This window comes from Pleurodeles waltl, chromosome 9 (genome assembly GCF_031143425.1).
Source record: "Pleurodeles waltl isolate 20211129_DDA chromosome 9, aPleWal1.hap1.20221129, whole genome shotgun sequence".
In the NCBI taxonomy this organism is placed as follows: domain Eukaryota; kingdom Metazoa; phylum Chordata; class Amphibia; order Caudata; family Salamandridae; genus Pleurodeles; species Pleurodeles waltl.
The window spans coordinates 181,375,175-181,392,885 of NC_090448.1; the positions used below are offsets into that span (position 1 = coordinate 181,375,175).

A 17,711-nucleotide genomic window follows, 5' to 3' on the forward strand; every position below is an offset into this window, starting at 1 on the left:
TTGCTATAAGAGCTAATTAGTCAAAAATAAAATAAATATTTAATCTGAGATAAGGCAAGAAGTTTAGAAACTGTTCTGCACCCAATAGGGTCTGTTAGACATTGTTAGAAATAGGGTCTGTTAGACATTGTTAGAAATTGGGTCACTAGCTGATAGAGGTTTGCACCCTGCCCAACTATGGACCACAATTCTTGTCAAGGTAAGTCAGATATGCAACCTAAATTAATCTCTGCTCACTCTCTGGTATCTGCACAGAACTTGAAGGCTTAAGAGGCGGTGCGTAAAGTGTTTGTGCAACACTTAAATTACAGTAACAGTGAGAGCACCACAAAAAAGAAACCATACTAGTTAAGAAAAATAGAGAATTTTTATCTGAGTAAACGAAGACCAAAATGACAAAAATCCAATCAGCACTACATGATTTTTAAGCATAAAGGTAACCACAGTGTTTAAGCAACACTTACGATCATAAGATTACTGGCGGTTATGTTTGACGGGGGAGAAAACGACCCAAGTCTAATAAGGAAATGAGAATGGTTATTTCTTTGTCGTTTTGGGGTTAAAACAGGGCTCACAGAGACACATGATGACCGTTTTGCAGTGGTCCTTCGGGACTGGGATATACAGGAAATCGCAGCTGCCCATGAGTGTGCAGGATGGCTACGTGAACCTCACAGGTCTGAATCAAGGAACATAGTACCATTTCCCAGGCTGAGTAGTAGGATATCAGCCTCATGGTTTTCTTGTGTGGCAATGGGCCTGCTGGGTTGCCTTTGCATAGTAGAGACCGACTTGGAGGTCCGATGGCAATTAAAGGATGCAGGGGCAGCAATCTACCTCATGACTGGGCCCCTCCCTTGGGGTTGCAGAAAATGGCTGGTGTCGGTGGACTCCGCATTGGAAGGGCTTTCTTTGGCGCCGCGGTGTCTTTGCAGGATTAGAGATGGCAATTTTCACTGGCAGGACAGACACGAGAAGCCCAATCAGCACACTGCAGGTGGATGTATAGGTAGCACACAAAGCAACTGTAGGCATGGCGATTTCAATGGAGGTGCAGCCACGACAAACCGAAATTGGAGCAAAACAAAGGTGGGAACCTAGGTAAAAACCAAAACAACTGTAGGGATGGTGATCTGACTGGAAAGGCAGACATGGGAAGCCCAATCAGTGCAAATGAAGTCTTATTTTATGGCCCAGAGATTTCACTGAACAGGGGGCAAGCCAACAAGCCCCTGGAGTTACTTTTGGTTTCACAAGGTTGTAGACAGTAGGTTCAGTCGTTCTCACTGGAAAGCAAGAGGAGACAGGCAGCAAGCCAGCAGAGCAAGCCTCAAAGTGGCATTCTCTCCTGGAAGCTCCTCTTCTTGGCAGAGTCTCCTCCGGGCCCACAAGTTCATTCATTTTGTGGTGTCAGAGGTCTAGTACTACCCAAATGTGCCTTCCAAGTGGGATAGGCTTCAAAGAGGCCTTTGAAAATTACAGGGTACCTGCCTTTCCTGCCCTGGCTTCAGACTCACTACAAGGGGTATGCAGCTCTTTGTGTGGGGACACACCTATTCAGGTGCAAGTGTCTGTTCCTACCTTCCAATCTAGCTCAGCAAGGCCCATCAGCCTGGTGAGAGACCATTAGGATGCAAATGTCACTCCCCAGCTCCCTCTGTGTGACGCTCTAGAGGGAATGTATAAAGCCCATCTGTCACCCAAACCCAAACGTGTATTCAGAGACAGGCAGAGGCACAGAATGGTTAAAGTAAGAAAATGACAACTTTCTAAAAAGTGGTATTTTCAAACCGACAACTTAAAATCCAACTTTACCATAAGTTGGGATTTTAAATTGTGAATCCAGAGAGTCCAAACTTAAAATGTCTATCTTTTCTCAATTGGGAAGTACACTTAAAAGATGTATTAAGGCAACCCCAATGTTGACCTATTGGAGAGATAGACCTAGTGGTAGTGAAAAACTAATTTAGCAGTTCTTTTACTACCAGGACATGTGAAACTCAGACGTACATGTCCTAGTTTTTAAATATACTGCACCCTGCCCATGGGGCAGCCTAGGGACTACCTTAGGGGTGACATATGTAATAAAGAGGAAGGTCCGAGTGTGGCAAGAAGGTTAACTTGCAGGTCGAATGTCAGTTTAAAAGTGTGAAAACAGGCTCCGCAGTGGCAGCTCTGAGACCTGTTTAATGGGCTACTCAAGTGGGTGGCATAATCGGTGATGCAGGCCCACTAGTAGCATTTAATGTACAGGCACATGTAAGCACTGTTCTAGGGACTTAAGTAAATTAAATATGTCAATTGAGGATAAACCAATGTTTCTACATTTCAGATCCAGAGCACAGGTACTTTAGCACTGGTAAACAGTGAAAAAGTGCCCAGTGCCCTAAAGCCAACAAAAGCAATGTCAGAGAAATAGGAGAAGGAAGGCAAAACATTTGGGGTAAAAGGGTCACTTCCAACAGACATGATCGCTGATAAGATATTTTCCACATTTCTGACAGAGGCCCAAGGTACTTGTACATTAATTTTGCAAACAATAACTGCAACACACATCTCGCATTATGTATGAGCAAAAACACACAGGTTGACCCTGGATTAGGATGTATCCTGACAAATAAGAATGAAACCTTTTTTGTACATCTCTATGGCCGTTTCCACTAGTACCTCAAAACAACATAGTAATCATGTCACTGCTGAGCACAAAATGTTACATGGAATATATTCAGAAAAACAGTAAAAATAAAAGAAGCAAATGGTCAAATACAAGCAAATGTTAAAGTATCACATATGAAATCCTGTATCATACGCAAACACATACAAGCTGTATCATCTGAAGCTTTACATTGTGCTAAAAGTTGGTAACAGTAAATCTGTTTTTTCCAGAAACCACAACATTTGAATGTGGGTGAGAAAAATGCCCAGATGAATGGTGTACAATCATTTTACTGTGTCTAAATACCGCAGCAGAAAGTCACCCGCATGACAGGCAGAATCAAAATTGCAATGCAGCAAAATGGACACTTGCTGCATACTAAACTGGCTTAATAATGGTGCTGCACCACAGATCGAGAAAATCTGACATAGCTTTGCATCCAATCCCAACTTCAGAGGACAATAAACAAAACACTATGGTATGTTCGACCTTTGCTAGAAATACACATCACGTAAGAGCTGTGCTACAAACAACTTTGGTGTGAGAGTTGGAAAAAAGCAATAAAAGTCAGCAATTTTCACAGGATGACAGAAATTGCATCTCTAAACTTCTTCCCAGCAGTAAAAATTATCTAATTAGAGATTAAATTAACTGCAAATTGCATTGGGTAGGGCAATCATAATCAATTGAATCAAATCAAATTATTTATGGCCATCAAAGATTCATCTCATAAAATTTGAATGCTTTGATTCATTTATTTGCAGACCCCTGCTATTAAGGAGCTTTGATGGTGAAGCGAAGCATTACAGAGTGAATAGCCGAGGTAAAAGTTCCAATGACTAATAGCAAAATAAAAATGACTATGCACATTTAAAAAAGATATGGTAGTTTGATTTTCAGTTATATGTCATACTTCATAAGAATGCAGTTATGACTTTCTTCCAATAACCTCCAAAGCACTGCTTCAATTTAACCTCCACTAAAATTACTTTAGTTAATATAGGTTCATTAAAGTGTATTGAATTTCTCAAAATATTTTCATTACAGTAGAAAACTTGACTAACATTCTAACTGAAGATAAATGTATTGCACATAAGGAATGCTAAGGTTGACAAAGCCTTCCTCCTCAAGAGTGGGCTTCAAAGATACCAACTCTTTAATCTCCTCAAACTCTTCTCCTTCTCACACCACAAAGACTACATTCCACAATCACCATATATCTTGGAGAAATAAATGTAAAAACATTTTTTAGGTTTGAGAGTGACGCTTAATACCAACTTTGGGATACTTCGCAATTCTTTCATTAACATGCCGCACTTTGACCTAAATTCGATAAATTGGTAACTACGGTTGTAAGATATCTAATAAGTGGGTAAGAGAAGTTGCTCTCTAGATATCCAGTGCTAAAACTGGCATTTCAGATTTAGTGTGCTCTAAGGCATCTTTGTGAGAGATGATCCATTCAAGAATGTGTTTTTTTTCTCTCGGTGATCAGTGGAATTAGATTCACATTGGACATTTTACAACACTCTGTAGATGAAATGGTTCTCCACATTATATTTAAACAAGGCATCACATTGTATGTCAGATGTGCAGGAACACAGAACTTATACAAACATTCACTTACCTCAACTGGGAATCTCTTTCCATTAATGCTGTGCTCAGACCCTGCAGATGCATTACTATGGCCCCAATGGAATTCCACTTTTTCTGCTTTGAATCGTCCTGGTAAGCCAGCACCGCTGATAAAATACTCATCTTTCAGAAGGATAGCAACTATGTTTAAGAGAAAAAAAAAACACAACTGTTATGCCACACACAGAGTATGAGGAACAAAAGCATGGTGGTGTTTCACTACATACTACTACAAAATGTATGCACATGGTAATAAAATAATTAACTAGATTATTTTTCTATCTAATACATTTGTCTATCCAGAGACATTGGGACCTTTTCCTGGCACTTGGAAGTGGTCTTAATAACAAGTGACTAGCACAATAGAAATAATTACCTCCAAAATCAAGGTGCAAAAGTAGCAATTCCATAAAAGTAACCATATTGTAAAAAGGGCCTACATATGATTTTCTCTGCAAAGGCACAGGAAAGGTTTTCTTTATTTCTCAAGGCATCCTCAGCAGAAAACTTGATCAGAGCAGCGAGATAATATAGTTAAAGTTTCAGCTCTTCTGTGGCACTACCTATTTTGATTTTTAATTAACAAAGTCCACTATTTCAATATGCAATGGAGTTTTTGATTTACAAACTGTGCTGTAAAACCGAAACTTACACGGGGTGGAATTGGTTCTTGCAGTACCTGGGGTTTCTCTCTGTGAATGAATCCCAGTTTCTTAAAGGCTTCGTCATGCAGCCCCTATTCTTAAGCAGATGTGACTGCATCGTTAATGACAAAATCATGTATCCTAACCAATGATGATTAATATCTCCAAACAAAAGTGGACAGCTTCTGTTGATGACCCTGGATATCCGATCTCTTCTAGAGTTCACCAGTAACTAATGTTTACTGTGAACAGAAGATGGTCCATCTTTAGTACATTGGATATGGCAACCTATACTGCCAGAAACCAAAGGTCAATTGGGACACAAATAATGTGGCAATCCAAAGACTTCAAAAGGTGGCCAGGCTCAAATGTTCCACGTGCAACTTCTGGCATGCAAGTCTGCAGAAATATCAGTTACTATAAACAAGGAAGAGACGATACAAAAGGGATTAAACCTTCAAGTAAGTGAATTTTGGCCTTTTAGGACAACGTCACTACTAAGATCATTCATGTTTAGATGACATTCTCGGACATATTTTAGTTAGTATAAAAAAAAAAAAAACACACACAAAAAAGCTTAAATGTGCTATAAAACAGAGCCAACTAGGACCCTCGGAACATATGTCGAGTAAGCATGCATCCTTACTTCAGCACCAACCAAGAACTAGAGAATGCTTTAAACGGATTGCATCTTGGGCTTGTATTTTGACCAAAAAACCTTCAGCTGATAGTCTCTTGGGATAGGTGCAAAGAAAATACTGCTTTCTTCAATATACAGCCCACAGCTCTGAAAAAAAGCATCAGCTTTTTCACATTCATGTACCCAGCACAAAGCCAATATCTGCTACTAAGGCTCTAAATGGATGCTTTTTGTACTGCTTCAACATATTCATCATCACCTGTTACCAACCTACTCATTGGACAGATGGGCTGGTATCAGTGACTATGTAAACTTAGAATTAAACATCTTTACAATGTCAACTTGGGAAAATGCTAAATGGTATAAAATGACACCAATGAAAATCCTTTCAGAAGATATTGTCGATGAATCAAGATAATATTGGACCTTTTCCTGGTCCACAGTTCGGCAAGGGGTGTGCTTAGGGCGAGCTGAGTACTGACCTGCTTTCCAGGGAAAAGATGAGGAAGCCAATACGAAATCCCTATCTTCGAGAATCGTAGATTCATGAAAGGTAGGCTCCCTTTTATTAGGTTTAGGGCAGTCTCTGGGAAGGATAATACACGAAATGCTAGTTGGTGGGAGGATGGTTTCCCAATGTTCTCCTTTTCTCCTCCTCCTCAGGCAAATGGCCAATGGGCTACTAAGGCACTTGTTGGGACCAAGGGCTGGTTAGATGGTAGTTGGTGGGAGGACAGTTTCCGGACTACCTCTTCTTTGCCCCAGGACGACAAATTCAATCAGACATTCCTAAATCTTTATTGGAAAAACGTAAATCTCTCCCAAGCAGTGGCAGAGTCTCAATAGGAAAAGATGAATCCAAAAATCACTGGAAAAGTCACCGATTATGCAATGAGTATGAGACAACCCCATATATATGTACTTCAGAATATCACACAAGTATGATGGCATTCCTAAAGGAAAAAGCCTTGAACAAGCAGTAAAGGCCGGAGAGATACTTAGCTGGACTTCCTAATTGTATATAATTGTTATGAAATAAATAAATCCTAATTAGATTTCAATGGTCTCCTTAAAGCTCCAGCAAGTCACAAGCAGCCATTCTAAATGCTCTAGCTAGGATGACTGGTATATTTATATAATTAAGGAAAACATGTGGTCACTTAACGCACTTACTTTATATAGATCTTTTATACGGTATTGCATCATGAAACATTTTCTGTTAGTACAAAGTAAATATTAGTTAAAAAAAATCATGCACTGCCCCATAACACTGGCATAGACAGCATAGTATTTACCCTCTAAGAACTAAGAAGTGCTACTTTCTAAATGGGCCAGAGCCGACAAATCAGGGGTGGCCTATTGTCAATAATAACCAGAAAGTTATCTTTAGGTATCAATACCTCTGGAGTGTGATGCACCAGCAGTATTTATCTTATTCTGGTGACTTAGGGCATGTACTCTGGAGTGAAAAAAGATGCATTATGCAGGCAGGTTAATTTCTGACAAGACACGCAGGATGACAACTCGTGTGTAGACTATGTTTATAGCACATTCTTTTAAAGATTCTGTTTTTTAAGTGACATCCTCATTACAGTCGGTTGAGTGTTCAAAAGTTCATTCAGGTCCCACAAACATATTGATATAAATATGGCACTCAATGGCATTTCATTACCTCTTGACATGGGGACTGTGTCTGGTGTAGCCAGCCTAAATGTGAAATATGCTTAAAACGTGCCTTTTAACACAAGGCATTGTAGAGCATGAAACGTGAAAAAATAAATAAAAAAAATAAAAACAACTTTTATCCACTGTCTATCACAAGTTGATGGATATTTGCGGACTCTGAAATTATTTTTAACTCACTTAAAATTATTTCTCTCATTTTCTTGTAATAAGCCCTGCACATATTTCAATAGGTTTCCCCTGGGAGCTGATCCTATGCCCCACAATGCAACTTCTACCAGATGAAGGCCACACAGACACTGGTAGCATGGGCGCTAACAACATCCTAGTTAACAATAAAACATCTGTAAAAATTAGGATTTATAGAAGGATATCACCTGGCATGCTTCCATCAAACCTGCAGCCCAACACAGTCTTGAAACTGCAATAATGGCAGCCATTGGTTCATATGGCCAAGTTCCCTTCCTAGTTAAAACACTACCTCAAATATACACTGCCAGGTCGAAATTCATCCAATATTAAAATTCCAAAAATAATCACACTGTCCAGCATTTCATATCTAATCTTCCAAAAAGACTGGCAATTACAAAGCACTATCAAGAGTCAACACAGCAATACATGTATATATGTTTTGACAGGCAACAAAGGTGATATTGTGTTGAAGAGGTTCCATAAGCAGATCTAGAGCTTTATATTATACTGTGCAGAAGTGTTCTGACCAGTATAATGTCCCTCAACATGCTCAGTATCCCGTTTAAACTGACATGCTGTGACAATCACGGTGCACCAACCTCCTCTCTCCCACCACCATTGCTGCCACAGACAAATCAGAGAGAACACTACCACGGGCACAACCTGAGCCACCAACTGCAGATGTTTCCATGCATCTCACCTGCAACAATTTCCACCCCATCTTATGGCATTTCTGTTTATAACTGTATCTTACCCCAGCTTTACTAACCTTACTTTTGGAACAGTCTCATTCATTCACTGAGCTTTACAGTAAAATATCTGGTTTCATGATGGCCTTGTACACCTCAAATTATTTAGTTAAAAAAAATCATATGAATAACAGAATGCTTCTACCTGAGACACTCCAATAAGTGTCATGTGAATGTGTGTCCCCAAATCACTTCAGCCCTATCTCCTGAATTCTCCTACACTGTAGAATCACTTTTGCTACACCACACCGTGTAAGCCTCTCAACACAAATGTAGTTTACCACAAAAACCCAGAAAGGCATTTGAGAGTTTTACAAACATGAACGTTGCTTTCACTTTCAAAAGGCCTCCCAGTCACCTTTCTGTGAAATACAAGTGATCTTCCACAGGCAGTGTTCTAAATTTGAGGCCTGTCACCATGACCTGCATTTCTCCTCTACGGCCTGTCATAGTTTGTTATTGTTAAATACTTGAATTGGATTTCTTTTGTTAGATGCCTATTTTAAAATGTCCTTCGTTATTACAAGTTATTTTAGTTAAGCTATAAGCTGAAACTTCTTTTTTCTCAGGGATCAGTGAGACAAGAGAAATAACAACTGTCCAGTTAAATGATAGGCCAAACAAATCAGGATTACAAATATTTTCTCCTTGAAGGGCACTGAGTTTATATCACCACCAAACTCCTGACCTAAGATAATGATTCAGTCACATGGAAGTAAACTGGGTTAATGGGGTACGGTTAATTTTCAACTAAGGGGATTGTTCTTTTTGTTTTGAATTTAACTCGGCTAGTCAGATCAGAAACACGTTCTTACCAATGGGCTTTTTGAACAGTTTACCTGCTCGGAGGCCTTCCTGGATCCCAATGTGTTTTATATTGTTCCAATAACCTTTCTGAAGCCTTTGAGCAACAGAGAAAGAGGGCGGTTATCCTCGGCTGGGCATGGCTGGGATAACATTTTTTGGAGAAAACTTAAATCTCCTCTTTTAAAGATAAAGATAATCTACTGAATCAATGTTAACACTTAAAAAGTGATCTTCATTAAAACATTTGTAATTCATGCTTACTGTCAAAACTGATGCAATGCGAGCTTTTTTGGCATGATAAAGATACATTATATCACATAAAGATTTAAAATTCTACACAGATTGCACGACTTTATGTAGTATTGCACAGACCTTAGCCTTCACAACACATTACCAACTAAATGGACGTAGCTACACCCTGCCACAAAGTGAGAAGCCGAGCCATGCGTGTCCTTTCATTTACAATAGACAAATGCAGACAAAGTGCCACCTTATAAATACTTGATCAATTTTAAATAATTCAGGCTTCCATCAGGGGTCATTTTACTTGTTATTACATGAATTATTTACACGATAATTAGGAGAATGTACAATTGAAAATGTACATCAAATTGTTCACTTTAGAATATTGCAATTATGTCACATGGAACGAACAGTCCGGTCACATTGTGCATGAATGTCTAGTTACCAGTCCTTTTTCCGGATCTTTGGTCTGTTTAGTTCATGCAAACAATCTGGGTGGGTGTGTCGTGCAGGTTAAGTGAATGTGATCTTTCTATTGTGGCCTTGTTTGGGGTTTAGCTTGGGGGCACACATTGTTTCATTTGGAAGTGGTGGGTTGCAGACATATGTTGGTGTACAAAAACTAAGCATCTTTTGACTGCATGTTGACTCTTTGCATCTTTTGACTGCATGCAGTTGAGTTTATTAAATTTATAGCAGTTTAGAAAGCATAAACCAGAGATACAGAGCCATCAGCTCTCTACTTCAAATAAGTAAAATGTGGGGCATTGTCACAATGATGTATAATGTGCGGGACAGACAATTAGGGGTGGGAGTTGGGACATTCGTTAGGTGTAAAAAAAACTAGAGTGGAAGGTAAGTGGGAAGTAAAGGACAGGAGAAACATAGGTAAAAGGGGCATATTGGGCTGAGGTGTAGTAGAAATAAGTCTTATGCCTCATTATAGTTATTCATAATCGCTTTAGTGGATTCTTCCTCACTTTCGGTAGATGACTCTCGAGGGGTATCTGAGTGGAGGTTGATCACGACTGGAAATAACAAAAGAAGAAAGGATCCGGATTTCTTCTTCAAAATGGCGAGAGGTTAATACTTCTAGCATTATAGTGATCAAATAGTGGGGTTTGGAAACTGAGGGTGTCTTTCATTTCGTTCACTGAGGAGAGTGAATGTGGTGGAATTCACGATTGCCACTGATGTGTGGTTAACATTCATAATCAATAACACCTCGTTGTCCAAAGAATATTTCACTCTAATATTTAATATAGATTGCAGAGCATCGTAAATAAAGTACTAGGTATTGCTATATGGAAAACAGGGCACAGGAGTTAGTTCTAGTATATACTGCACAGCACTGTTATGTAAAACTGTGAAAACTCGAAATAAGCATGGACTCTGTAGCTCTGCTCCCTGAAACAGTTGCTGTAACATAAGTCAACGTTTTGATTTGTATTTAAAAAATGGGAAAATGCAGAAGCAAGCCAGTGAAATCCTTGTGGAGGTATTATACTGATCTACACTTTCAGACACTAAGGCATTTAGGATTTCAGCGACTGGTGTCAATGTTTTAAGTACAGACCAGCTATTCCTCAACTCAAGTCCACTCATTTTCGTTCCAATCTGAAGTGTGTCCGCCTCGCTTGGCAAGCACTCTCCTACCCCTTAATTCTCCCCAACAGTGTTCCTTTATCGGAGTCCATGCCACCTAGGAGGAGCATATGATAACAACCTTCCCAGGTGGCATACTGAAATATGCTCAAACTCCATATAAACCAGATTCAGCAACTACCTGGGAGAAAGGGTGGCACACAATGATTAAGCGAGAAAGAAAAAAAAAAAAAAAAAACAGACTCGTAGGATTACTGGTTAATCATTCATGCTTAGCTTATTCCAGTGATATCTACTTAAGGAATGGCAAAGCACAGTACTACTATAGCACCCAGCCATTGAAGTAACATTCAACCAGAACCAACAGAGAATCCTGGATCCAAATGACAGCACAATCTGTCCACCCATACTGGAGTCTACAGTGCTACACACATGAATCAACCAATACATGATTAGGAAGCCACTGCACCCTCAGGATAGGGAAACTATCCTAACACCTAAACAAAGGAAATGGGATAGCAAATTTAGCGAATCCATCATGCAAACCACACCCGGCCAAAACTAGATTACCAGTAGAGACCATTTCAGCAGGCAGAAGCTATCCAATAAATAGACGAGCGCCAACACAGCGTATGTGAAAAAGTTATGAAACCGTATGTAGGAGAAAGAGGTATAAGAAGAATACAACCACATGCTCAAAATCATGGCAACTATAAGAACGAAAGAGGACATCAAATATTGCAATCCTTGTGGGAGGCACGCAAAGGCAGTCTGGTGAAAGTAATTACCACCAAGATAAACATTCATCAAGTAAGGAGTAGAAGTTTCACAGACTGCAACTTATGGAGGCACATCCACTTAAAGGGAAGCAATCCCCAAGCGGTCCCTTGCACTACAAACTGATAGGCTAACCACCACTCTGCCGAATAAAATCAACCCAGGACCTTTGTGGACAGATAGATAAAGCTGTGTGGAAAATTAATGAGTGGCAGTAATCACTCTGAATGCCTGATCAGATTTCCCAAATGAGCAGAGGAAACAAAAAGGAGCTGGCACAAACGGAATTGCTACGAGCCTGTGCAAAAAAACACAAATAGAGTGTGAAACAGGTAAAGCATAAAAATAGCCTATCAGGCACAACTGCCCTACCATCCCCCATGACTTAGGACCTGGAACAGAACCACTGCACCTGTAAGAGCCACAAATAACTCCAGTACTAAAAACCAGAACACCTACTTCTTTCCAGGTTTTTTCTTAGATTGGGAAACTCCTACTGAGGCCTCAGGCCTCTGTCGAGTATACACTGCTGAAATGCACTGAGTGAATGAAACAATCCAGAGTAAAATTAAAGATTAATCATTCAATCAAAACCGGACTATTGTAGAGAGAACCCATCTAACTGATGATATAGAATGAAAAAGCCAAACAATGCTGACCAAAACCTCAGCACCTGATCAGGGAACCCCAATAGGGACAACTAATTTAGTTCCAGCTTCTAACTTGGCAAATGGGTTCAGACTTAAGGAGATCAGCAACCCCTAGACTCTTTAACCTTATAGGAGTACACAATTATGACTGTGATACATCTCAGATAATAGCTATATGAGGTAGGAGCAGAAGCACATACATGGAGACATTTAAGGTCCAACCACAAAAGGAGCGCTTGTATGATGGCAGGTGCTGAGAAATCATGTTACCAAAGTGCTGATACTGGGGCAAACATTTTTGGTAAGCTTAGAAGGCCACTGAAGCATGACACCCGAGACATCGCCTCTGTGATGTCCCCTTGAATCATCATTTAGGAGGAAGCCTAGGACACAACCTCCATTAAAGACAACATGGACCTGAGAGTCCTCAATCTTTCAGTTTAGAAGGACCATCATTCCTAAATTGGTGCAGAATCCAGTCCCAAAAGCACCACAACCTCTGCTGCTTCCAAGTAAAACTCCCCAAGCAGATAATTTGCAGATGTATTGGTAGCAAAGTTAGCACTTTGTTCATGCCCAACAAAATTCAGACCCTGAAAGGAAATTGGGCCAACCAAACCCACCACCCCCACTCACACAGACACACCACACGAACTCCACACCTATTCCCCACAGGCCAGTCCCACCGTCACGCCAAGTCCTGCAGTGACCAATGAGTCATATGGAAACAATCTTATGGCCAGCACTAAAATAAAACCTAGAAAAAAAATGAATACAGTCCTATCACAACAGAGTTGAGGAGCCTTCAGAGAGAACAGACAAAACACAATGTCTTGTTTATAGATGGCCATAATATACACCTCCTAGGTGGCTTGGGAAGGATAAAATAACTATTCTGCAAAGAGTTAGGGTGGGGGGGATAAAGGTGTGTGTGCACTCTCACCTTAAATAGTCAAGACTAAAAAGAGGAAGCAGACCATGGTTTAGCCTAAACTACAAAGATACCCATAGAATTATGCTGTGGTATACTTACATGGGGTTGCATCTCAACAGGGGGTGTCCTAAAAGGTGATCTGGAGAACATTCTATGAATTAAACCATGTCTCAGCGTGTAAAGATTTGTGTTTGGGAGAAAACAGTAATTTAATGGCCTTGCAAGTTGCTTTCTTCCAGAGGAAAAAATACAAGAGGAAGATCTCCATTTTTTAAGGTAAGCAGACCTATTTCGCAAAACTTAGTGAAATATTGAAAATGTCACTTACCCAGTGTACATCTGTTCGTGGCATCAGTCGCAGTAGATTCGCATGTTTTGCAATAGCTCGCCATCTGGTGTTGGGCCGGAGTGTTACAAGTTGTTTTTCTTCGAAGAAGTCTTTCGAGTCACGGGACCGAGTGACTCCTCCTTTTGTCTCCATTGCGCATGGGCGTCGACTCCATCTTCGATTGTTTTTCCCCGCAGAGGGTGAGGTAGGAGTTGAATTGTAGTAATAGTGCCCATGCAATGGAGTGACTAAGTATGCACCTATTTAAGGTTGAGATGATACATATATAAATAATTGAAGGTAACTTCCAAACTGCTACAGGCTCCCGGGGAGGCGGGTGGGCACATGCGAATCTACTGCGACTGATGCCACGAACAGATGTACACTGGGTAAGTGACATTTTCAGTTCAATGGCATCTGTCGCTGTAGATACGCATGTTTTGCATAGACTAGTAAGCAGTTATCTCCCCAAAAGCGGTGGATCAGCCTGTAGGAGTGGAAGTAGTCTGAAATAATGTTCTTAATACGGCTTGACCTACTGTGGCTTGTTGTGCGGATAACACGTCTACACAGTAGTGCTTGGTGAATGTGTGAGGCGTAGACCATGTGGCTGCCTTACATATTTCTTGCATTGGGATGTTTCCTAGAAAGGCCATGGTAGCACCTTTCTTTCTGGTTGAGTGTGCCCTTGGTGTAATGGGCAGCTGTCGTTTAGCTTTAAGGTAGCAGATTTGGATGCATTTAACTATCCATCTGGCTATACCTTGTTTTGATATTGGGTTTCCTGCATGAGGTTTTTGAAATGCAATAAATAGTTGTTTAGTCTTTCTGATGTTTTTTGTTCTGTCAATGTAATACATCAATGCTCTTTTGACATCTAATGTATGTAGTGCCCTTTCAGCTAAGGTATCTGGCTGTGGAAAGAACACTGGAAGTTCCACTGTTTGATTTAGATGGAACGGTGAAATAACCTTTGGCAAAAATTTAGGATTGGTCCTTAGGACGACCTTATTCTTGTGTAGTTGTATAAAAGGTTCCTGTATTGTAAACGCCTGAATCTCGCTTACTCTTCTTAGGGAAGTAATGGCGATGAGAAATGCCACCTTCCAGGTTAGGAACTGTATGTCGCAGGAGTGCATGGGTTCAAAAGGTGGACCCATAAGTCTAGTTAGGACAACATTTAGGTTCCATGAAGGAACAGGTGGCGTTCTTGGTGGTATAATTCTCCTAAGGCCCTCCATGAATGCTTTAATGACTGGTATCTTATATAGGGAAGTTGAATAGGTAGTCTGCAGGTATGCAGATATTGCTGCAAGGTGTATTTTAATGGAAGAGAAAGCCAGGTTAGATTTTTGTAAGTGAAGCAAGTAACCCACTACATGTTCTGGAGTTGTGTGTAATGGTTGTATTTGATTAATATGGCAGTAGCAAACAAACCTCTTCCATTTACTTGCATAGCAGTGCCTGGTGGATGGCCTTCTGGCTTGTTTTATGACTTCCATACATTCTTGGGTAAGTTGTAAGTGCCCGAATTCTAGGATTTCAGGAGCCAGATTGCTAGATTCAGCGATGCTGGATCTGGGTGTCTGATCTTTTGGTTGTGCTGTGTCAACAGATCTGGCCTGTTGGGCAATTTGATGCAGGGTACTACTGATAGGTCTAGCAGCGTTGTGTACCAGGGTTGCCTTGCCCAAGTTGGTGCTATCAATATGAGTTTGAGTTTGCTTTGACTGAGTTTGTTTACCAGGTAAGGAAGGAGAGGGAGAGGAGGAAAAGCGTAAGCAAATATCCCTGACCAGTTCATCCATAGGGCATTGCCTTGGGATTGTTCGTGTGGGTATCTGGATGCGAAGTTTTGGCATTTTGCGTTCTCCCTTGTCGCAAACAAGTCTATCTGAGGTGTTCCCCAGAGTTTGAAATAAGTGTTCAGAATTTGGGGGTGAATTTCCCATTCGTGGACCTGTTGGTGATCTCGAGAGAGATTGTCTGCGAGTTGATTTTGGATCCCTGGTATAAATTGTGCTATTAGGCGAATTTGGTTGTGAATTGCCCAACGCCAAATCTTTTGTGCTAGCAGGCTTAACTGCGTGGAGTGCGTCCCCCCCTGCTTGTTTAGATAATACATTGTTGTCATGTCTGTTTTGACGAGAATGTATTTGTGAACTATTATTGGTTGGAAAGCTTTTAGTGCTTGAAAAACTGCTAGAAGTTCTAGGTGATTTATATGCAGTTTTGTTTGATGTACGTTCCATTGTCCTTGTATGCTGTGTTGATCGAGGTGTGCTCCCCACCCTGTCATGGAAGCATCTGTTGTTATTACGTATTGTGGCACTGGGTCTTGGAAAGGCCGCCCTTTGTTTAAATTTATGTTGTTCCACCATAGAAGCGAGAGGTAAGTTTGGCGGTCTATTAACACCAGATCTAGAAGGTGACCCTGTGCTTGTGACCATTGTGATGCTAGGCACTGTTGTAAGGGCCTCATGTGCAGTCTTGCGTTTGGGACAATGGCTATGCATGAAGACATCATGCCTAGGAGTTGTAGTACCATCTTTGCGTGTATCCTTTGTGTTGGATACATGCGTTGTATGATGGTGTTGAAATTTCGAATTCTTTGCGGACTTGGAGTGGCTACTCCTTTTGATGTGTCTATTATGGCTCCCAGGTATTGTTGTACCTTGCGCGGCAGAATTTTGGATTTTGTGAAATTGACGGTGAACCCTAGTTTGAAGAGGGTTTGTATGATATGATTTGTGTGATTTGAGCACTGTATTAACGAATGGGCCTTGATTAGCCAGTCGTCTAGATATGGGAACACATGTATTTGCTGCCTTCTTATGTGTGCAGCGACTACCGCTAGGCATTTGGTAAAGACTCTTGGTGCGGTTGTTAATCCAAAAGGCAGTACCTTGAATTGGTAATGTATTCCTTTGAATACAAACCTTAGGTATTTCCTGTGCGATGGGTGTATTGGTATATGGAAATAAGCATCCTTGAGGTCTAAAGTTGCCATGTAGTCGTGTAGTTTTAGCAATGGCAATACTTCTTGTAGTGTGACCATGTGAAAGTGGTCTGATTTGATGAAAGTGTTCACTACTCTGAGGTCTAGGATTGGTCTCAGCGTTTTGTCCTTCTTTGGTATCAGAAAGTACAGTGAGTAAACTCCTGTGTTTATTTGTGTGTTTGGCACTAATTCGATTGCATTCTTTTGCAATAGTGCCTGCACTTCTATCTCCAGGAGATTGGAATGGTGTGTTGTCAAATTTTGTGCTTTTGGTGGTATGTTTGGAGGGAATTGTAGAAATTCTATGCAATAACCATGTTGGATAATTGCTAGAACCCAAGTGTCTGTAGTGATTTCCTCCCATGCTTTGTAATAATGACTTATTCTTCCCCCCACTGGTGTTGTGTGGAGGGGGTGAGTGACATGTGAGTCACTGTTTAGTAGTAGGGGTTTTGGGGCTCTGAAATCTTCCTCTATTTCTAGGGAATTGCCCTCCTATATTGTCCCCGAAAACCTCCTCTATACTGTCCCTGGTAACTGGACGGTGTTGCTTGTGAGGTGCTGGCTTGTGTGCTCTGACCCCGAAACCCCCCTCGAAAGGGCGTTTTACGGAATGTGCTGTAATTCCCTCTGCTCTGCAGGGAGTAGAGTGCGCCCATGGCTTTGGCAGTGTCCGTATCTTTTTTGAGTTTCTCAATCGCTGTGTCCACTTCTGGACCGAACAGTTCTTTTTCATTAAAAGGCATATTGAGAACTGCTTGTTGAATCTCTGGTTTAAATCCAGACGTTCGGAGCCATGCATGCCTTCTGATAGTTACAGATGTATTAATTGTCCGTGCAGCTGTATCTGCAGCGTCCATGGAGGAGCGGATCTGGTTGTTGGAAATGGTCTGTCCCTCCTCAACCACTTGTTTTGCCCTATTTTGTAAGTCCTTGGGCAGATGTTCAATGAGATGTTGCATCTCGTCCCAGTGGGCTCTGTCATAGCGCGCAAGTAGTGCCTGGGAGTTCGCGATGCGCCACTGGTTTGCAGCTTGTGCTGTGACTCTTTTACCAGCTGCATCGAACTTACGGCTTTCTTTATCTGGGGGTGGTGCATCTCCAGATGTGTGAGAGTTGCCCCTTTTCCTAGCTGCTCCTACAACGATAGAGTCTGGTGGCAGCTGT

At 41.0% G+C, this 17,711-nt stretch overlaps 1 protein-coding gene across 4 annotated transcripts in view; it reads right to left on the reverse strand.

The window, feature by feature from the left end:
- Window positions 1–17,711, reverse strand: part of PTPRG (protein tyrosine phosphatase receptor type G) — a 1,030,330-nt gene that overhangs the window by 630,766 nt on the left and 381,853 nt on the right. For all 4 annotated transcript variants that reach the window (XM_069206538.1, XM_069206537.1, XM_069206540.1 and 1 more), the window contains exon 4: window positions 4,284–4,432. In XM_069206538.1, coding sequence (XP_069062639.1) covers window positions 4,284–4,432 — 149 coding nt within the window. The remainder of the gene's footprint in view (window positions 1–4,283; window positions 4,433–17,711) is intronic.